Genomic DNA, 23,324 nt, shown 5'->3' on the forward strand with positions numbered 1-23,324 from the left:
AAGAATTATTTTTAAATACTAAATTTTGCAGAGTAAAGTTTAAAGCTGCGCTTTTCACTTAAAACCTAAGAAATGTAGACTGACTATTGCTGGGCTGGAGGTAGGGTTGAAATAACACAGTTCTAGGAAACCCAGACAAAACACTCATATTTTCAGAGTGTCACTGAGATGGTCTGAAACGTTGATTACAGAAAGTCAATTATTACCTGAAATCAAACCACCAAGAGAACAATTATATCTGCACAAACAGCAAAGATCTGCAGATGAATGCTATAGGTAAATGATGAAAAAAGAAAAAAAAAAACACCTCACTGTTATTAAAAACAACCAAACATCCTTCAACAAGGTGCCTAGCTCTTTTGAAGGAAGCATCATCAAATTTAATCAAACTAGACCTTAAAGTGCCTCATTAAAATTTTACTTAACTCTTTGCTATATCTAAGTAGTTCTCTCCTTGGAACCCAACCTACTCATATTTAAGCCCAAAGGTCAAAATGCCAAGGCATGCCTATTTATTAATAGCATTCAACCATTATCTGCTCAACTCAAATGTGATTATTTATAACATGCCTGCTTTAGTATCTCAGAATAAGTATGTACATGAAGAAACTATAGTAACATTATAGACAGAGGACAAGGAAAACTACCTGAAAGCACAGAGAAAGCTTCACAGAAGGGATACTTAAGTCTTGAGGAGTAAGACAGTAGATGACTATTACAGCACAAGAACCAAAGGACCGTACTGAGTAACAGGAATGACGTGTAACTAACACTGAGAATAAATGCTCTTCCATGGCCAGATAACTACCATTCTGAAAAGACAAAAAAGTGATTTTTATTCTGTATAACTGGATGGTCTCTATTCTATAATTTTTTGTATTCTGCAACTTATCAGCAATCAACCATAGTTAAAGAAAAATGAAATTGGAGCTCGTTAAGATCAGACATAGCTGAACATGGATTTTTTAAACATGAATTATAGTTAATGTACAACATAATGGCTCCCTGGGGCTAAAACAATGTGTACAGATCTAAAATTATTTCTTTTTGTTTGATGTGTATGGATGGGGGTAGGGAAAAAGATTGGCAGGAAAATTCCCATCTCCTAGGAGATCTAAGGAGAGAGAATTGCAGCCAGTCTAATCTGGGGGCAGGGGGGGAAGAAGATGTATCAGGAAAGGATTTCTAGTCATGGCACTCAACTATCACATCAATACAATTTCTAACCCTATTAGTTTCAAACAATTAGGAGGAGCTGCAAGAGTCACTATGGGTGTTATCTACAAATTTCTGGATCTCAGAATTTCCTGGTTAACATCACTACAAGAACATTAACCCAACGACATTTTCTAAAGTACAATAATACCACATTTGCAACAAAAATTCCTGAGGTGTTCTGTATTTATAGGTTCCTTGATGCTCATAATTCAAAATTTGCTTAATGCAAAGATAAATCTATATTTAGTTGTATGTTTAGAGAAGAAAGGAACAAAAGAACTTTCCAGTGTTATAGCCCACCTGTGCTGTAACATGTTCCCTTCTCTTCCCCACCAAAGAAATCTTCAACCTACCCCTGCTCTACTCTTTATTTAGGGGATGGGGAGGGTACTACATTCAAGAGTCACAGTAGCAGCCACACTACTTTAAAAGCAGAGTAAATATACATGTTTTGAATAAAAACAACAATAACTATTTGCAAACACTTCATTTCTTTAATGGACTGAAGACATTTCCTTAACTTCAACTAGGACTTTCAGCTTTACATTCTACTCTAATACCGTACATTTTAAATTATTTCTGGCAAGAAAATCTGTTGCCCTCAAATATGGGCTCTGGAGTAGTGACTCTGACCATGAGGAGGGAAAAAGGATGGTCTGACCTAACTAAAACATTAGTCATGGGCCAGCCTAGCTTCCAGTCAGGAAATCAGCAATATCTGAAGTGTTGTACTAATAAATGAATGCAATTCCCCTTCCTGCTATTTAATATTACTTCTGTAACTGGTAGCAACTTGATTAAAATTTTAATGTTTCTATGAAACTCCAAGTTAAGATGTAAAAGAGGAAATAAACACTGTTTGTATGATTATATGCCATGTTTAAACCATTCAAGACTAACCAGAAGCTAGTGATACAGAGCACATGGGAAAGAAGTGAATGGCACTGTGCCCTCTTTTAGCTTACAAGTTAGGATTCAGATGTTAAATATAAAATGAGTTTCTCTGTATAACCTTAACTATCATAAGAGAAGCTGAACAGTATAAAGAAGGCTATAGAACTATACAGAATCACAACATAGTACTTAACCTTTTTACTTTTAATACTGCCCTCTTCTACATACACACACACAAATACCCAAGTCTTTAACAGCCCAGTTCTTTTAAAACAGGCATCACAGCATCCAATTATGCAAACAGTTATTAAGAAATGGCCACAGGGCCAAACTTAGTAGTAAATTTTGCCAAAATTCTGTCATTTAGACCACTACCATACAAATTTGAGATTTTACTGTATCAAAATTTTAAAAATTGAAATACAATCAAATTTTTACATCAAATTAAATTTCCTCAAGTAATGCCGCTCAAATGAAGAAAATTTAACATTCAATTTCCTAAAGCAGACAACTTCTACACAGTCCACATCACAAGGACTCCTGGAGTTAACATCCAATTAAATACAAGTTCTGGGTTCGATCCCTGGGTCGGGAAGATCCCCTGGAGAAGGAAACGGTAACCCACTCCAGTATTCTTGCCTGGAGAATCCCATGGACGGAGAAGCCTGGTAGGCTACAGTCCATGGGGTCGCAAAGAGTAGGACATGACTGAGCGACGGAACGGAACGGAACAGAACTCCAAGTTGATTAAAAAGCATTACTTAACGGATAGGGATACAGATGCAAAAACAGAACGAAATACTCTCTGTGAGCTCAGTAGAGTAAGTAGATAACTTTTCTAGGTAGAAGCATCAACATAAACAAAGCTTGATGGTATTAATGTGTGCTAACTTATAGCAGTCAGCCAACTGGGTTCTACATACCACCTGTTTCTGCAAATAAAATTTTACTGGTATAGAGCCTCACCCAGTGCTCTTTTGTACAAAAGACTCCAACAGAGACTCTATGGCTCGCAAAGACTAAGATATTTACTATCTGATCTTTTATAAAACAAGTTCACTGACCAAGGCTTCAGCAGTCAGAAGTAATTTAGTAAGACAAAAAGATTTAGACAAAGAACACCACCATTCAGGGAACAGAACTAAAAGTTGCCACGAAGGAAAGATTCAGACAAAAATGCCACTTTGGTATTTGTGGGAAAGAGCACAAAGCATTCATGAAAGAAAGTTTATTATTTAGTCACATAGGTGAAGGGAAGTCACTGAAGAAATGAAGTTATTATAGTACATGCTAGAAATGGATGAGATGACAATAGAAAAAGCCCAATAAAATGTTAGAAAAGTGAAGAAATTAGGGCAGTTGTTTTAGAGATGGAAAAGAATGAAGATGTTACAGAAGATCCATATAAACCTAATGACAAGGGTTGAATGTTAATTCACTAAAGGGGAAGCCAAGAAAGGGCAGTTGTGGGGGGAAAAATGAATTCAGTTTTATAAACACAGCACTGGAGTGACATTGAATTGAATACATGTGGTCTGAACTCAGCATAAAAGCAGTTGAAGAAGTCTTAACTAATTCACAGAAACAGGATTAGATTACCCAGAGGAGTTTGAAAGCCTGAAAATGGGACTGAAGGAACATCAACATTTGAGAAAAAGAGAATGATAACACCAAGACCAGGAATGTCGTATCAAACATACAAAAGAAGAGTAGATAGAGTCAGAGAATGTAGGGAGGGAGTATTCACAACTACAACTCTTACCTAAAGTTATCAAACACCACATCCCACAACATATGCACATGTGTGTGTGTTTAGTCACTAAGCCATGTTGACTCTCTGCCACCCCAAGGACTGCAGCCCACCAGGGTCTTCTGTCCATGGATTTCCCAGGCAAGAATACTGGGGTGGGTTGCCATTTCCTTCTCCAGGGGATCTTCACAACCCAGGGATCCAACCCACGCCTCCTGCACTGGCAGGCAGAAGTTAGCCATTCCCCTTTCTCTTACCCAGTGTCATTGCCCTGGTTCAAGAAGTGGTATCTTATGCAGCTTTCTGAAGTTGTCTTTTATCTAGAGACCATTAAGTCTCAGTTTCTATCTTCTACACCATGGTTATAATTCTCTTTAAAAATATAAATCTGAAATTGATCACATTGTTCAAAACATTTCAATGGATTCCCATTTGCCAACATGGAGATTAGTTCTGTGTGTCTGAAATAAAATTAATTTCTAGAATAGGTACATTAACAACTTGATAAATTAAGATTTTTAACATGCACCATTCACCTTTCCTGAAACTGAGTGATTGGCAAATTTCAAACACATGCCATTTTCACCTAAAATATTCTGACTCTCCTACAATAAGCCATCATTCACTTCTTCTTTGAATTCTAACTACCTTTGTCCCCTGACCCCACCCACTCAACCTTAGTGGTTTCTCTGTATTTCAAATGCATTTTTCTACAGAGCAGTCACATTAGTGATATATTTCTTTCCCATTACACTGAGTTTCTAAAAACATGAACACTGTTTTCATCTATTTCTCACCAATGCTTCACACAGTACTTGGCACAATAAATAAAACATTGATTTGAACAGAATACTACTCATAAATCAGTCAAGGAAGTAATAATATAGAAAATGTTTCAGGTAGACCCATTTGAAACTATTATTCAATCTCTTTTGATCTACAAAAAGCAATTTCATATAGATTCATATTTTAATTCTAAAATCCTTCAAAGACTGAGATTAACTAAGAGGGTTAAAACTAAATAGAAGCTTAACCTTTTCTCTTTAAAATTGAAAGATACTACTGCCCCAGTTAATAGAACATATTTAAAAACACTTAACATTTTACGTACATAATGGCACTCTCCAAAAAGAATCAAATCATATATAAGGCAAAACAAGCTGACTCCCACAACTGTGAACCCCTAGATCTATTTATCAGTAATCACGCCTTCCAACCCCTTATTAAGATATTTTAGATCAAATTCTATAAAATCCTGCAGGGGTGGTGACATAAATTTAAATTCTGCTTCTCTTCCTAATTCAGATTTACTCATCCTTTTGATTGATTTCTGGCTATCCCAACACTGTTTTGTTACTGTAACTTCTCCTCAACCACTCATTGCACCTACCTGCCTATTCTTTTGGTTGTCAGAAATTTCTCTCTATCCTTTTCATTTTGACTGTACCCATAAAGAAATACAGTACATTTTCAAATAAGTTGATTAAGGTAGTTGTAAATCACCACCTTTTCACTAAATGGTAAATTAACTCTTCAGTAGATCAATTTCATTCCTATATTCCCAACTTGGAGCTACACCAGACAGCATAATTGTCAGGACCACCTCTAAATACACACAATAGAAACTTGGAGCACTTATTCTATTACTTTTAATGGTAAAATATACAATTTAAGTTGCTTAGAATGATCTGTTGCTATGACAGTAACAGACAATTTCTGCTACTATAGCATGGGTAATTACTTCCCTTTCCCTCAGGACTTAGGCTAACAAAATCTAGGAGTTAAATTTTATCTTCTATTAAATTCCTTCAAAGTTACCCTCCAGATTAGCAGCAAAGTAACTAGTGTACTCATAAAGCAGAATTAATGAGAAATCAAGTACCCAGTATCGCTGTTAAAATGGAAAGTCACTGGTAAAAAGGATCTTACACAATGTTAAGAATTACTTGTCATATATATTCCTAAATGTCTCATATTACAGAGAGAAAAAATGGACTCTATCCAAATCTAGGATGTTCAATTCGGACTGAAACCCAAATCAAATCTGCAGGTACTTGTTTATAAGATGGTTAGGAAGATAACTTTGATGGCACAATTATGGGGCAAATGAAATAAAAAACACTGAAAATGCTTATCAAGCACTGCGTTAAGAAGAGAAAATTTAACATTCAGATGTTTTCATGAACAAATGTCTAAATTGTATGAAAAGTTCCCATCAGTTTTATGGATCAACTTAATCAACCATAACTTGTCTCCTCAATATCCTGTTTCCCATATCCTGTAGATGTAGAAATATTTATCAGTTCTCTCTTGCCCTTACCCAATCTGAAAACTTTTTGAAATGTCTGTTTTATTTCTGGATAAGTAATACAGTCACAAGACTGAAAATACAAGAGGAAAATCTTTGTTATTTCTCTGCCTGGACCATCCCAATAATCTGACTGATCTTTTACTTCTAGTCATCAGAAAAATGCCTTCTAATCTACCCTACAAATTGGTGCCGTATTAATCTACCTGAACACAGACCTACAAGTCAACTGTTTAAGAACAACTCGGTTTTTACAGCAGTTGAGTACAATTTGGTAAAACAAAACAAAGGCTGATATACTTATTTTATAATATTATGAAACCCAGGCTTAAAAAGAATAAATGATTTGCCCAAGCACACAGGAGTCAGGAATAACAGCATTAATACCCTGTCTTTTGTCAGTTTAAGTTACATACTACCAGACTATCTCCGATACTCAGAGGCTCCCCCTGCCCTCCGATGGGAGTTAAAAACCTCCATGATTTGACAGTAATTTACCTTTCTTCACTTTTATATATATATATCCTCTCACCACATCCAAAGTGGATACCTTCCAAAATTCACATCACTCTCACTTTCCAACTTTTCTGTTCTCTGCATTTTCATTAAGTAAAAAGTCTTCCTTCACCCATCAAAATTCAGCTTAAATGCCATTGCCTCCAGGAAAACATACCCTGCACTTACTCTTCCTACCTTTATTCCATTAGAAATTCTCTCTCCCCTCACTAAAATCTATTTGTACCCTTCTTAAAACATTTAAAATCCGTGCCTTAAAACCTGTGTATTATTTTCTCCTGTACTGAAGTTATTGAAAGGAAAAGATTCACCTGAAAAGGCAAATCTTACATAACTAAGCAAAGTACTCTGCCTATGAAGGTACAATACAAGGCAAAGGAAAACACAATTTATTGTACAATTCTTCAATAGTATGGAAAACTGTGACACACACACACACAAAAGATTAAGCTGAGGAAACCTCCCTATAGACCTAAAGTTCCAATCCTAGTCTGCAATTAGTGTCACTCAGTGAGTTAAAATCTTTTTTTTTAATTCAGGGTTCAACTCAGATCTACTGGATCAAACCACTTATGCCAATAACCTGCCACCTGTGGAGGTAATAGAGAAATTTTTTCAATTTCATGCAATAGCCTAGAATTGCCTCAGGAATATTTTATACTAGATAACTTTCACTTTGACTTATCCCAACCAACAAAAATTAAAATTTATCTCCCCTATAGCTCTATGTGCTGGATAAAACTTACCATATCAAAGTATTTAATGAATACTCCAAAATGTCAGCATTTTGAATGTGTGATATCATTTAGTACAGTATTAGCCAGGCAAGGTAAATTAACCAGTTTAACACTATAACCAAACACAACTCAAATCAATGTTATTTCTGAAGACTTGGCTTCAAGTAAGTTTGCTGCTGCTGCTGCTAAGTTGCTTCAGTCATGTCCGACTCTGTGCGACCCCATAGACGGCAGCCCACCACGCTCCCGTCCCTAGGATTCTCCAGGCAAGAACACTGGAGTGGGTTGTCACTTCCTTCTCCAATGCATGAAAGTGAAAAGTGAAAGGGCAGTCGCTCAGTCGTGTCCGACTCTTAGCGACCTCATGGACTGCAGCCTACCAGGCTCCTCCGTCCATGGGATTTTCCAGGCAAGAGTACTGGAGTGGGGTGCCACTGCCTTCTCAAGTAAGTTTAGACCATTTCAAAATCAATGACATCACCTCAGAAAGTTAGAAATCTAAAATTTTAAGCCTCTGACAACAAATCAGCATTTCTGAGTAACTACTTTGAAGGTGGCAATGGTTATGTCGGGTATGTTCATTAAAAGCCATCACTCTATAACATACTCAAAAGTATCAATGAATAAAATGCTGACTCCTAACTTCATCCAGTGCTTCCCTGGTGGCTCAATGATCAAGAGGCTTCCCAGTTGGCTGCTGCTGCTGCTAAGTCACTTTAGTCGTGTCCACCTCTATGCGATCCCACAGACAGTAGCCCACCAGGCTCCCCCGTCCCTGGGATTCGCCAGGCAAGAACACTGGAGTGGGTTGCCATTTCCTTCTCCAATGTGTGAAAGTGAAAAGGGAAAGTGAAGTTGCTCAGTCACGACCCCAAGGACTGCAGCCCACCAGGCTCCTCCGTCCATAGGATTTTCCAGGCAAGAGTACTGGAGTGGGGTGCCACTACCTTCTCCGTCCCAGTTGGCGGTAGTGGTAAAAGAACCTGCCTGCCAATGCAGGAGATGTTAAAAGTGACATGGGTTCGATCCCTGGGTCGGCAAGATCCCCCGGAGAAGGGAATGGCAACCCACTCCAGTGTTCTTGCATAGAGAATACTATGGACAGAGGAGCCTGGTGGGCTACAGTCCATGGGGTCACAAAGAGTCAGCCATGATTAAAGTGACTGAGGACGCACAATGGTAAAGAACCCCCCTGACAATGCAGGAGACACAGGTTTGATTCTTGGGTGAGGAAGATCCCCTGGAGTAGGAAATGGCAACCCACTCCAGTATTTGTGCCTGGGAAATTCCAAGCACACAGGAGCCTGTTGGGTTACAGCCCATGGGGTCACAAGAGTCAGACACCACTTAGTGACTTAGTGACTAAACAAAGATGAACTTCAATCAATTTTACTTACAGATTACTTTTGAACACTTGAAAAGACCATACAAAAGGACTCTTTTAAACGACAAGGGCTCTTTCAAAGGATATTCCAATAAGCCCCACTGATTACCTCTTTTAGAGTTTCAGAAAACTTGCCTTAATTTAAAAAGATCTTCATATCTTTCAAAGGTTGTGACAGAAAACAAAATTCAAATAAAAGAAAAATTAGTGACCTGATGGATCAATCTACATTTGGCAGAAATTCAAAGAATCTGCCACCTTGTGACCCCTCACTGAACTGAACATTGCTTGTTCTAGGTAGGAAAAAAACAATACCAATTTCTGCTCAATAATGTCCAACTATAATACTCAAACTGATGCACTCAGTAACATCACCAAAACTAAATATAACTACATCCATGTAGGAGTATTTAGTTTATCTAAGTATCACTGATTTCATATCTGTTTAGCCCATCTGTAGGACAAAAGCTGCTGCTGCTAAGTCACTTCAGTCGTGTCCGACTCTGTGTGACCCCATAGACGGAAGCCCACCAGGCTCCCCCGGCCCTGGGATTCTCCAGGCAAGAACACTGGAATGGGTTGCCATTTCCTTCTCCAATGTGTGAAAGTAAAAAGTGAAAGTGAAGTTGCTCAGCCGTGTCCGACCCTTAGCGACCCCATGGACTACAGCCTACCAGGCTCCTCCATCCATGGGATTTTCTAGGCAATAGTAGTGGAGTGGCTTGCCATTGCCTTCTCCGGTAGGACAAATACATACACGTAATACCTAAGAATAAACAAGAATTAATACTCTCATTTAAAAAGGTCTGCATTTTTTCCATAATAAAAATCAGACATCACCAACCAAGCACCTAATGGGACAACTTGCCCCAGAATTCTTCCAGGTTGTGGGAGAACATAACACAACCACACACATCCTCTCATGTTCACACAACCACCACAGCTGTAAAATAGTTTGGCAAAGGTTTTCCAAGTATAGTGATCTCTGGAGGGCAGATGGCACAGAAAATATTACAAATACCCTGGCAGAATTTAACTTATAATTAACCAATTTCTTAAGAAACTAAGTATTTCTTTTTCTCCTAAACTTTCCTAAAAATATCCACCTCTTAGTTAACTTATATTTACTTCCAAAGAGCAGTGCTGGAGAAAAGTGAAGACAGCTAATTTTATCTGCCAGGATTTCTACTCCTAAAATCCCATTGGCAATTCTATTTATTCCCATTGTTTAAAGGAAGAAAAATTTAAATGGGTATCTGTTTACTAAATGTTTTACAATCTGCAGATAGGTATGGAGACTAGATAATTTGCTTAGAAGTCACATAAATAGATTTGTTATTCATCTATAAGGCAGTGATTCTTCTAAGGAAAATATGAATTGCTTCATCACCACCATCAGACATGCTACCTCTTCCTTACAGTTGCAAAATCACTGCCTAAATGAGCTACTGTTCAAAATGGGGCTGTGCAGTATATATTAGGTGTGCGCATGTATGCAGGGCTAAGGATTCCTTTCAGGAGAGGTGTGGGAGACAGAGAAGAAAAACTGAAAACCATTGTTCTCCAAAGCAAAGAAGTGCTTGTAACATAATTTGTGAACATCATTTACAAAACAAAAAACACTGTTGGGAGTTTAGGATATAGCATATATATGGAATAATAAACAAGGTCCTACTGTATAGCACAGGGAACTATACTATATAGTATACTATATACTATGGTATATCTTGTGATATACCATAAAAGAAAATATGAAAAAGATATATAAAACTGAGTCACTTTGCTGCAGAGCAGTAATACACTAGTTCAACTACACTTCAATTCAAAAATAAATTTTTAAAAAACTGCTACATGAATATTGCAAAAACAAGAAAACATTGTTTTAAGGATTTAAATTACTTACACCATAAAAATTTTCCTTTAAGGTACAAATAAACCATATCCTAAAAAAGTTAACATGGAGCTTGAAAAATATCCATTTCCTTTTTAACATGAGCTTTGGGGCTATGAAAAACACAGACTCCCAAAAACCTGGTCCCTATAATGCTAACTGTACCTGTAAGTGTAGTTTATTTTCTAGTTACCCTTAGCACCCATTACTCCTTCTTATAAGAAAACAAATTAGCTGACACTCAACTTTTCGGACTTCCCCAAAACACTGTTCCTATTCATTTTAAGCAAATTAGAACTATTAATTGAGCTCACTAATAAGCATATGATATAAAAAGCAAAGGAGATACAACATCTATTCAAAGAAAAAAATTAAAAGAACTCTTACGAGTGTTTAAGAGAAAATAAAACATCATCCCTTTAGCACCCCCACCCTTCTTTATTCCCTGAACAAAAGACAAGAGCTCGATTATAACTTTATATAAAATGTTTTTAAGTTGCAAAAGTGAATATTCCTTCTAAACTCCAGCCATACTATTTCCAAAGACCCTGAATTGTTTGATACCAGCTGCTTATCCACGTTATTCTCAACTAAGCTCAGCAATCCTTAAAGAATCTCATAGTAGCTTCCAAAATTCACCCTTAAGAGCCAATAAATATGTACTAATAAACTACCAGAAAGAAATTTCATATAGGAAACAAACAAGTTACCTTTAGTGTGATATACAATAGCAGCCCTCAGGTCAAAAGAACCCCAGCTATCATTCCTTTCTAGGCCTCTCTGGTATCTCTGTTCTTTGGCGGAGCCTAACAAAGTGTTCGTAGGAGACGCCAGAGGATTTTGATTTTCTATCTCATAGTCCTTTGAGAGAAACACTAAAGCACCTTGACTACTGGTGTCTGCTTTTTGCAGGTCACCTATATGACTGGGTTCCAAGGATAAGGCTCCACTCTCACTAGTAGTCCCAGATTTTAGAATGCTACCCAGAACTTGAGGACTAGTCCGTTTTTCCAGCTCATATGCCTTGGGAAACACAGGATGCTCAGTTCCTGAGGGGATTATTTCAGCACCCTGTGAAACCAAAGTGGCAGGATATTCCCCTTGAAATGTCACCTCCATCACTTTAAGATCTGATGACTTCCCAGTAACAGTTTCAGGGCCAGCACTGGGTTCATTGATAAATGATAAACCCCACTGATTCTGGAAGATATCCCCCAGGTTTTGCTGATCTGTCTGAGAGGGTAGATCCACTTGTGCTGTGCTCAACAGCACAGTTTGCATATTTGAAGGGTAGATAAAAAGGCTGGACTTAATTTGTTCAACAGCTGCTGAAGTCAGACTCATGTCTTGGAGAACTGAATCAGTCCCAGAAGAGATGGGTGTTAGAGTATTAGCAGCAGTAGTTAGCAGTGGCTGACCCCCTGGAGAATACACACTTGCATCAGTCCCTGCTAAAACTGGCCCATTAGAAAAGCTGGCCGAAGTAACAGATTTCAGCGCTGACATAGGGACCTGGGATAATCGACTTGAAGATTGGGTCTGAGTTTCCCCAGTAGATGAGGAGGAGGATGAAGATGAAGATGGTGACACAGAAGAGTTCTGTACAGTTTTGTTGAGGTTTTCCTTAACTTTGCTTGCATAACTTATTTTAGGAACGATTTTAGCACTGCTATTGTCCACTGGAAAAACTGGGGGTGGTTTAAAAAGGGTCCACGAGTCCTCTTTGGAGGCAACAGCAGAAGTATGCTTTCCTTTGGGCCGATCATCAAACTTTTTGCTGCTCCCACCAGGCTTAATATCAGAGCTTTTCCGCAGCATATCACCCACAGCAGGTTTTCCTCGACTTGTTCCTCCAGGCCCAGTTTCATACTTCCAAATAGGCTTTGAACCATCCACTCGATTTCCCTTTTGTTCACTGTAGTCAGGCTTGAAAGTTTCAAGTCCCTGCTTTAAGGTTGGGACATTGGTCTCTTGTTGCATTATTTTGTCCTGCACTAAATTAAGGTTTTCACAACCCTTGGCACTATTGCGCCTAGCTTTCCTTTTTTTAGGAGTGGTATATCCGCTCTCAGATCCACTACCATCATTATCTGCTCCTTTGCCCATATAACCATTAGTAATATAGCCAGAATTATTTGTTACAACACCATTTGGAATTGCGACAGTATCAGTCTTGTCTATAGATTGGTTTTCTCCAGATTTAGTTTCGTAAGACTTCCCATTCTTTTTGTCCATACTGTTTTTCTGAATAAAATTCCTGGTTTTAATTCCTGCTTTCCCAAAGGTGCTGGACTTTACAGTCTGCTTCAGATTAGTGTCTACAACTTGTTGGTTGCCATTGAGGACCCTGGAAATAGGGTTGGTAGCTTCCTCAGAAGCCAGGTTCTTTAAAGATATTTCTCTTTCTCCAGCATTACCATTTAGTTCACCGTAGCCTAGGGGGAAAGAGTTAAAAAAAAAAATTAGAATATGTAAACTACAATAGTACCTAACATTTAAGGACTATTTAATATTTACAATGTGCTAGACTCTATGCTGTGAGCTTCAGCTTTATCTTACTATTTAATAACTCTATGAGAAAACATTTGTTAGCCCCATTTACAGATTAGGAAGTTTACTAAGTAAGAGACAGAACTGATCTAGGATCAAACCAGAGTCCAAGGTCAGAAAGAACATAACTTCATAAGCATAATATTTTTCTCTAACAGCATCAACCTTGTCATCATTCTCACAAGGCTGTTATAAAATTTCCTTTACCATTAAGAACAGAGCTACCCTTTGGGCAAAATTAAGTTAAATGGATACAGTAAACCTAAGTATTACCAGGAAAACTAAAGACTGCACTTCTAAGAAACCATAAATGCCTGGTGGTCACCATAAGAAGTTCCTAATTGTATTCTGTCAAACAAAGACTCTAACGCTTGTGAACTGTTTCAAAAATGATGTTAAAAACGACACATCCCATACATTCTATCACATACTGTTATCATATGAAACCAGAACACCTATGTGCCAACTCTTACTACATTTTTCTTAATTTCATTATACCATACTGCCTAACCAAATGATTCAGTAAGAAAATATTAACAAATGAAAGGTATCTAGTTTTAAAAAGTGTTAAGGTATTCAAGTTTAAGAACTTCAATCACCATAATCAGTTTATTATTACAGATAGTTCAATTGGGTCAACAACTTTTCTGATTTCTTTACTAGTAAAATAGTGACACTAGTTAAGTACCTTACTATGAAACATTCCCTACAGCATCGTGAGGTCAAGTCATTAGAAACAAATACAAGATAAAAGTTAAGGATAAGACTCACAGGCACACACACACACTCATTCATTTAAATCAGCTTTTCAGGGGGATGGGGGGGGAAATCCAATAGTATTTGGTATTAGTATTTCCAATAGAAATACTAAATAATTTGTCATTTTCATTCATTCTCTTGGGCCTGTAGCCCATAAAGGCTAAAAGGCACATGACCTTGTATATTTTTGTTTTCAAATTTTGTTTTAATATCCAACATGGTAAATAGCAATAAACATATGACTAGTTCTTCATATATTTTCAGAGGATAAAGAACAGTAAGATTTTTTTTTTTAAGCTTGAGAACCATTGTTTAAAAAAAAAAACTGATGTGAAACAACACACAGAGAAGATTCACAACAGGGTTTACTATAATTTTAAGTCACTTACTCTGCAACAATGAAATGAGCAAATTAATAATTAACTTTCAGAAAATAACTCAGGAAAACATACTTAAGGCATAACTGTTCTTAAGCAAGAGTGGCACAGAACCTGTTCCATGAGAGAAAATATTTGTAAAAAGTTCTTAACTTCCCCTACAGTTACATTTTACTTTTCGTCTGGCTGAAAAAGCCATGATAACCAATCAAATCAAACTTTTGTTGAAAAAATTCTAACTATGAAACAGGAGAGATAGCTGCTTAGGATGTTTTCTAAAAGGTTTATTTTTCCCCAGAAAATCAGAAATTTCAACAAACTCTCAACATTTTTAACAGATATAAGTTTACCGGTGTACCACTCTAGACTAACCAGAACTACATACACCATTAATGTACTAACAGACTAAAACAAAGGCTTGTGCTCTTGGGCCAATCAGTCATAGCTTTTCACATCTCCAAGATAAGCAGTCTTAAACACAAAAGTAAACAAATAATCCAAAGTGCAAATCAAGTTGGATCAAAGCCAACACTTTAAAATTAACCAATTTTTACTATTTAGTTGCTGATATCAGAAATCACCGATTTAAAAACCACCCAGAAGCCACTATACTTTTACCTCCAAGTTTTAATGACAAAAAATATTTCTCACTTAACATATTAAAAATTTTCCACCAAAGCAAAAAATTCCCATGGTAACTTTGTTGGTATGCAAAATGTCTGACTTTTTAAAAAATTTAGGTATTAAAAAATGTAAACATTACAGAATTACTGAGAAAAATCAAAGGCCTCCTAGTGCTTTTATTATTTAGGGTTTCCATGCTAAAAGCATCTAACCCTACTTCAAAAGAACTCAGCAAAACTCGAGTCCTGAAAAATCTAGATTAGTATCTGAAATTACCGAATATGTTTGCATTTCTCCCTCTCTTGCGCCCTCTTCTGGATAAAGAAAAACTGTTCCTCTTTATAGGTTTGTGGGTAATGGGTCATAAAAGCCCCCCTCAACACGCTACAGACACATTTCAAAAATCCTCACAAGTTTTCTTAATAAATTAGACCTATGCATGTTGAAGCAACAGTAATGTGGCCAGGATACACAGAAAAGTTGCTCCCCGCACACTGTTTACATTCTCTCAGAACTGCTAAACCCAGTTTCCCCTATTTATCCCCTTTCAGAATAAGACAAACTAATTTGAAGGATGTCACCTTGAACGGCTCAGAGGATGCTTCCATAAGTGACAGAAGTCCTGCGGGGAGTATACCTGACAGACAAAACTGAATTTTCCAATCTGAACTGTAATACTGCGTTATAGTCCAAGTAAGCATAGTAAGATTTTTTTCCCACTTGAAGCTGAAAAAGATTTAACGTTTAAAAAAACTATAGGATGTACAGTTTCTAACAGCTAAAGTGTTCCAAACCCTTAAGATTAAAAACTCAACATATTTAATGTTCATTTCTACTGCACATCTTCAGTCCCTATCACCCTCCAAAATGGAAAATCTGATGCCTCAATTTCAGTCTTCAAGTACTATTAAGTCTGTAATAGAAATAGTTTTTCTCCAGCTCTCAGTAAGTGCTTCTATCAAATCTGACACCCTGGGTTTAATATTTTCTTACAATTTCAACTTATAAAAAGAACAATTATTTTTTAAAATCTGCATGGTTATAAACTTTTAAGTTCATTTCCTCTCAAATGTTTTCTAAAATGACTTTTGCCCTCAATTTAACATTTGTTTAAGAGTTTGGGGATTCATATCGATTTTAAAATGGGAAAACATCTTTCCTTATTAACATGAGATAAGTCTCATCCCAGGCAAGATGGTAGTGCACAAACCTCGTGGATGAGCCACCTCGGTTCACCCCTAAGGGCAAGAAAAAGGGGTCAAAAAAACCTCGCCCTCTCTTCCATTCAATCAAACACTCTTCTGATATCATTCCTCAAAACCACTGCCCAAGCCCAGAAGGTAAATGTTGCGGGGAGAGGAGGTTGTTGGAGGAAGATAGAACAAGCTTTTTTTGTAAAAATGAGCTGCTAGAAGAAAACGACCCGAGTGAAAGCCTGAGAGGCGGAGTCGTGAGCGAACCTGGCAGGAGACGAGGTTCCTGTGGCAGAGAAACTCGTGACCGGGAAGCCTGGTTCCCGCTGGGTACCCCACCCGGCCTTCAGGCACCGCCTCTACCCAAAATGTACCCCCCCGGCCCCCCCAGCCCTCCTGCCCGGAGGAGCGCCCGCGGCCACCGCCCGCGGCCTCCTTCTCCCTCGCGTCAGCTTTGAGGCCGGCTCCCCGCCCCGACCGCCAGCGCCTCCCGCCGCACCCGGGAGCGGGAAACGCGGCCGCCGGCGCGCGGGGCCCGGCGCAGGCCGCTCCCCTCGTGGCCGCTTCCCTCCCCCACCTCAACCGCCCCCGCCCCTCACCCCAGGGACCCGCCCGGGGCCGCGCGGCCGCCGCCGGGTTACACAACCCGGCCGCCGCCGGGGGGAGGGGCGGCCGCGGGCCGGGGGCGCCGGCGCCCCCGCAGTGCTGGGGGCGAGGCGGCGCGGGGGGGGGGCCCGAGGCACCCGGCTCGGCCGCGCCGGGCGCCCCTCGACACCCTTCCCCCTCCGCTCTTCAGTGGGTCGGAGTCGGTGACAGGAATCGGCTTCCAACATGGCGGACAGGAAGCGGCCCCGCGAGGAGGAGAGAACATTCCAGCCGCGCCGGCTCTGGGGGGAGCGGGCCCGGAGCGCCGGCCTCGGAATGAGTCGCAGGGACAAACGGAGAGGTCCGGTGCCCGAAAGGAGCGTCTAGGGGTGGAAATGACCCGAGAAACGAAGGGTCCCAACCGCCCCCGAAGACGGGGCACCCCAAGGCCACAGGTGGGCTTGGGGTGGCGGGTGAGGGAGGACACTTCCTCAACTCTGCCCCGCTACCCTCTCCCCGCCGCCTGCAAAAGGGTCTCGCGACGCCACCCGAGTCGGAATTCGCTAGGCCTTCCCGAGTTACACCCCGAAGCATTTTGGGGGGCTGGGTTCACCCCCAACTCAGGGCCCCCAAATTAGGGGCCCTCCTGGGCCGCAGGAAGGTAAACGAGAGAGGAATATAAAGGCTAGACTTCCAAGGCCGACCCTCCGGGTTTCCCTCCAGCCCGGGCGGGGGCCGGGAAGGTCACACTGGCCTGGTTGGGCCTCTCCCATGCTGAGGAGAAGAGGGCGCTGCAAACCGCGAGGCCCAGCCCGAGCTTTCGGAGAATGAAAGGGGGCTTCCCCACACCCGCAGGACACCGGCTCACAAGCGCACACACACCCCGACCCCTTCCGCGCTTTTCCGATCCAGCCCCACCCCCATCTCCCGCACCCCCCACCCCATCCCCCTTCCCCCACTCGTCCTCCCTCCCGGACCTGTTTTCTTCTTCGGCGTTTCCTGGTGCTGCTGGAGGGCGTGTTTCTGCTCATGTTTCAGCGGCTTTGGCTGGGCCTTGGGGCTGCCCTCGGCTCCATGCTGCAGGTATTGGTGAGGCTGCTGGTGATGGTGGTGGTGATGGTGGTTGTGGTTGTGGTTGTAGAAATAATAATGGTGATGGTGGTGCGGCTGCTGCTGCTGCTGCTGCTGGGGGTGATGGTGCGGATGGTGGTGGCTGTGATGGTGCTGAGACTGTGGCTGGCCGGGCTTCTCCTCCATTGAAAGCGGCTGGGACTCTCTGGCTGAGGCTGCGGGCTGCTGCACCGTCAGGATCTGAGACTGCTTCTCAGGGCTCACTCAGTATATCTGAGCGCGTCTCGCCAGCGCACTGGTTAACAGAGCGATTCTGTGAGATTGGCAGCCGCACCCCAGCAATCAGGAGCCACGCTGCGCCTCTGGCCCCGCCCCTAGCCCAAATCCTCTTTCCTTCCCCTTCGCCACAGCCTCCTGGCCAACGCCACTTACCCTATGCAACCTCACAGGGCCGGGCCTTCAACGTCAGCACTATGGCTCTCTCTTGTGTCGCTTTCTCTCCTTCACCGCGCAGTCTGCGAACAGCACTTTCTACACTCCTCGCCAGCAAGCTAGCTCATGTCGAGGGTAGCAGATTCCACTGGCGATTCCACTGGCTCTGGGAGCCATCTGTTGGTTTTGTAGCTCCTAGAATCTATTGGCTTTTTTTTTTTTTCTAAATCCTTTTCCGGGTAACCAGAGGGGAAGCTCAATTCCCTTAACCCTGAGACCACTAAAGGGGCAAATCAAAAAGAAGAAATAAATACATTTTTAAGAATACAAGAGCTTCACAATCCAGTAGATCATTTTGTATTCTGGATTCATTTTGCTTTGTATTCATATGCTAATCTCTTCCTTTCCACGAAGGGATTATAGGATTCCACAATGGGGTATCTGTGTAATTTTCTAAAAGGGCACAAAGGGTTTAAATCATTGTTTCTTTGTAGTTGGAGGCAAGGGAGAGCGGGAGGAATGAAAATCTAAAAATCTACACAGAAGCAGTTGTTTGGTTGTTTTTGGTTGCAGGTGAGGTCAACGGTGAATTCAAGAAAGGTTTTAGAATGTGAAGTTTCAAGAGAGAAAGAGGGAAAGAACACTTTAGAAGTTAAGTTTTAAAAAACGTTTTGCATATATAGAAAATATTAGAATGTAAAGAAATACTCTATTGCGTTGTGTAACATTGGTTTAACTTATCCGGTATTATCACATTACAGCCTGATTTTTAAAAGTAAATGTTTAGTCAAGAGAGTGGTTACTCAGGAAGGAGGAAAGGGTTGTCATGGGGGCAGGAGGGTGCACTCTGATAGTCTTTATTTCTTGACCTAGATAGTGATTGCAGATATATTTGCTGTATAATTATTTCTTACTGAATATGTATGCATCAGTGTGAGTCGCTCAGTCATGTTGGGCTGTTTGCAGTCCATACCCCATGGACTCTAGCCCACCAGTCTCCTCTGTCCATGGAATTCTCCAGACAAGAATACGGGAATGGGTAGCCATTCCCTTCTCCAGGGTATCTACCTGACCTAGGGTCTCCTGCATTGCAGGCAAATTCTTTACTGTCTGAGCCACCAGGGAAGCCCATAGATGTTACATTATACATTTTTTCTCAGTCTGTGTTATATTGGGGGCATTTTTTTAAACTTACCATAAAATACACAAGATTTACCATTTTACTCATTTTTCAGTATGCAGCCCAGTGTCGGTAAGGACACTCACATTTTATGCATCCATCACCACTGTCCATTTCCAGAACTTTTCATCATCAGAAACTGCAACTCTATACACATTAAACAATAGCTCCCCATTCCTTCCCCACCCCATGCCCTGATAACAATTATTTTATCTTCTATCTCTATGATACTTCATATAAGTGGAATCATACAATATTTATCCTTTTGTGTCTGGCTTATTTCACTTAACATAATGTCTTCAAGGTTCATCCATGTTGTGGTGTATATATCAGAATTTCCTTCCTTTTTAACCCTGAATAATATTCCATTGTATGCATATGCCACATTTTGTTTTTCCATTCATTCAGCAATGAACATGTGGATTGCTTCCTCGGTGTATATCTTAACAATTTTTTAGATGTGGTTTGAATTCCTACAGCAGGATCATGTTAAAGGAGCAAAGAAGCTTAAAAGAAAAAAGTTGTACTTTGCATTTAATGAACATCAGCACAAAAGAATAATTAAAAGATAAAACTTTTTCCAAGAGCAAATATCACTGAATTCAGACAACCACGTCTAGATCTTGACTCATTCTTTATAGTGAGGATTTGTGTTGCCTTGCTAAATTCTAAAGAAAGACCCCTTTGGGTAAAAGGGGTATATATTTACCCAGTTTTGAGAGCTAAAATCCTAATAACATGTCGTGACAAATAAGTCCTTACTGTTGAATAGTATTGTACCACTTTCCCATCTATTAAAGAAATAAAATTGTTTATGGAATTTATGATTATGTTGATAGGGCTTTATATTCTTTTGCTGATTTGGACATTTGGTTGAAAATCAAGAATCCTTGAGTCATAATTACTCTTAATACATTTTCTGCATTATAGTTGCAGGCAAACCAACAGCACTCTTTCTGAGCTTTTGGCTTTTCACATCTTTGGCCTGCCTTGGTGTCTTCACACACATTTATATGAAGTTTAGGAAACTAAGCCTTGCTCTCATATGCTCTAGTTACTGTGAATGTTGCTGTAGTAGTATGCAGTGGTATGGAGAAAGACTTGTGATATAATGTAAGAAAAAAATGCAGAGTAGTAAATTCTATGTACAGTAAGATCATAACCTTATAAAGACATGAATCTGTGTTTACTTTGGCCACACTGCATGGCTCATAGGAATTAGGTATGGAGAAACAACAGTAGAATGTGTAACTTTTCCTCCTGCTGATTTTTCTAAAATAGTTTTATGTAAAACATATTTTAAGATTTGCTATGTATTTGAAAAAACTAATGCCATGATACCAAACTTCCTTGAAAAGAGAGTAATTGGGTCTACTTCAGTTCAGTTTAGTTGTTCAGTTGTGTCCGGCTCTTTGCGACCCCATAAACTGCACCACGCCAGGCCTCCCTGTCCATCACCAACTCCCAGAGTTCACCCAGCCTCATGTCCATTGAGTTGGTGATGCCATCCAACCATCTCATCCTCTGTCATCCCCTTCTTCTGCCCTAATCTTTCCCATCATCAGGGTCTTTTCAAATGAGTCAGCTCTTCGTATCAGGTGGCCAAAGTATTGGAGTTTCAGCTTCAACATCAGTCCTTCCAGTGAACACCCAGGACTGATTTTCTTACTTCAAGCATATTTTTATATTTTAAATAAAATCTGCATCAAGGGGAAAAAAACACATTAAGGAAATGTAGTATAAGCCTGGAGAAATTATGGGTGCTATTTTTTTTTTCTTCCGTTTTCAAATGTGCTGTTATATAGTCACTACTTTTCATAATAACATTATTTTTAACAATTAAAATAAGGGACTTCCCTTATTTGATTCCTAGTCAGGGAACTGAGATCCCACATGCTGCATGCGAGGCCAAAAAAGTAATTAAAATAATAAAAAATTGAATCTACACAATCTTTAAAATTCATTTTACACTGTATTTTACCTACAGTCAGTGTAGGAAGTTGTAATGGAGAAACAGGCGGTTCCTATATAAGGTAGACTAATGTTTTAACTATCACCGTATTCATAACACCTATGGAGGATTTACGATGTGTCAGGAACTGAACAATTTTATCTTTGTTTTCATGTGCAATTCCTTGAGGTAGGTATTAAGCCCATTCTACCGATGAGGCATGTGAGACCTGAAGAAGTTAAAAGAGATTTGCTTATACTTTAAAAGCCACCAAGTTTATGTTGGAGCCTGAAGCAGATTCCAGGCCAGCTGGATATAAAGAATTTTTAACACTATCAAGTGTGGTATACATTTCCAAAATTGTAGTAACCTCTGAAAAACATTGAAGCTATATCATAACCCCCATGAAGGTAGTATCTGGTTATCAACAGAGGCAGGGCCTCCAAGGCCCTGGAGGGGCCCTAGAAATGATCTCTTGAAAAAGCTAGGTATTTTACTTTGTAAAAATTTTTTAAAGTAATATCATTATGTATTTTTTCCTTAACTAGGGCCCTCCCCAAAACCTGGATTCACCCCTGTTAATAGTGATTTTTAGCAATCATTTGGGAATCTGACTCAGTGGTGTTGTAACTTCAATAGGTACTTTAAAAGGTTATAGTCATGTTTTATAACAGCATGGAAAAATGCTATAACTCAAGGGCAAAAAGCAAGATAATAAATTATATGTATACATTATGATTGCATATAAAATGTGAATTCAAGGACTGAGGGAACTTGAAAGCAATAAAACTTTTTTATTCATTTGTTCATTCGCAAATATGTATTAGGTACTTTTTATATACCAGGTCTTATGCTTTTTGGTATTTGGGTTTTTTTTTTAATTCATTTCTCTTATTGATAGAGGCTTGTAACTTGGGTAAATATGTTTGCAACACTGTCTTAATTGTCAGATGAAAGTCATTTTTCACATACCTTTATTCTTACCCTTTGTCTACTGTGAACACTTAAAAAATACAGAGATATTTGAATCTCTGAACCTCTGAATTCTCAAAATTTGGAGAATGGGCAAAGTGGCCTCCAAGTTCCTTCCCACTCTTAACATTCCATAATCATGATCACTGCTGTTTCTTTCCAGATTACCCCTTTATTTCATTATATGGACTATACAGCAGCAAGAAATGTAGCTGATAAAAATCTAGTTTTTCAGCTGTAACAATTGATTATAAATTTACAGAAATTATAATCAGAAACAGAATTATGTAGTTTTATATAAATGGAAATTGGTTCTCTGATGATAGTTCGAATTTCAAACAAGGCAAATCACTGGTAACATCCACTGTTTTATTTCAGCAGGGAAAGAATTTTATTCATGTATATTTCCTTTAGATCTCAATATTTTTGCCTTGAGACACTAACTTCAAAAAACTTTCAAAGGAATTGAACAGAGGTATGGGTAAATTAGGTTAGTCTTTTAATAACTGGGATATGACAACTTTTCTAAATATGAAAGTTTTTTAAAACGACTTTTTTTTTAATGAAAAATATGGGGAAAAGTTTGAGGGAGAACTATAGCAGAATGGTATGAGTGTAAATTTTGTAGTCAGGCAGAACTAGAATGGAATCTATTCTGAAACTGCTTAGCTTTGTGATCCTGTGTGAGCAAATTATTTTTCCTCTCTAAGCCTTAGTTTACTTTTCTGAAAATGAAAGTAATATTAATGCCTACCTCTCAAGTTATAATGAAAGTCAAATTATATAATGTAAATAAATTTGTTGAATAAAGTGTTTATAATGTTAGTAAGTGGTATTAAATATTAATATTAATGACACTAAGTTATTAAATATTAGATATATAAAGTTAAACTTTCAGATATGATATTTCATTAAGGAAACAGTTTTAGAAA

General features: G+C 39.3%; 1 protein-coding gene and 1 pseudogene across 2 annotated transcripts in view; one reads left to right on the plus strand and one right to left on the minus strand.

Annotated features, from left to right (window-relative positions):
- Positions 1-18,139, minus strand: part of NUFIP2 (nuclear FMR1 interacting protein 2) — a 28,547-nt gene extending 10,408 nt beyond the window's left edge. The window contains exons 1-2 of one of the 2 annotated variants that reach the window (XM_055402484.2): positions 17,764-18,139; positions 11,409-13,133 (exon numbers count right to left, since the gene is read on the minus strand). In XM_055402484.2, the coding sequence (XP_055258459.2) occupies positions 11,409-13,133; positions 17,764-18,043 (2,005 nt within the window). In that variant the 5' untranslated portion in view covers positions 18,044-18,139. Of the gene's footprint in view, positions 1-10; positions 13,134-17,763 lie in introns of those variants that run through there. The other variant, XM_055402475.2, reaches the window with a different exon arrangement.
- Positions 15,290-17,711, plus strand: LOC148774673 (uncharacterized; annotated as a pseudogene).
- Positions 18,140-23,324: the final 5,185 nt, after the last annotated feature.

Source organism: Moschus berezovskii, chromosome 20 (genome assembly GCF_049115385.1).
Source record: "Moschus berezovskii isolate FMDL1 chromosome 20, NW_MosBer_1.0, whole genome shotgun sequence".
Lineage (NCBI taxonomy): Eukaryota > Metazoa > Chordata > Mammalia > Artiodactyla > Moschidae > Moschus > Moschus berezovskii.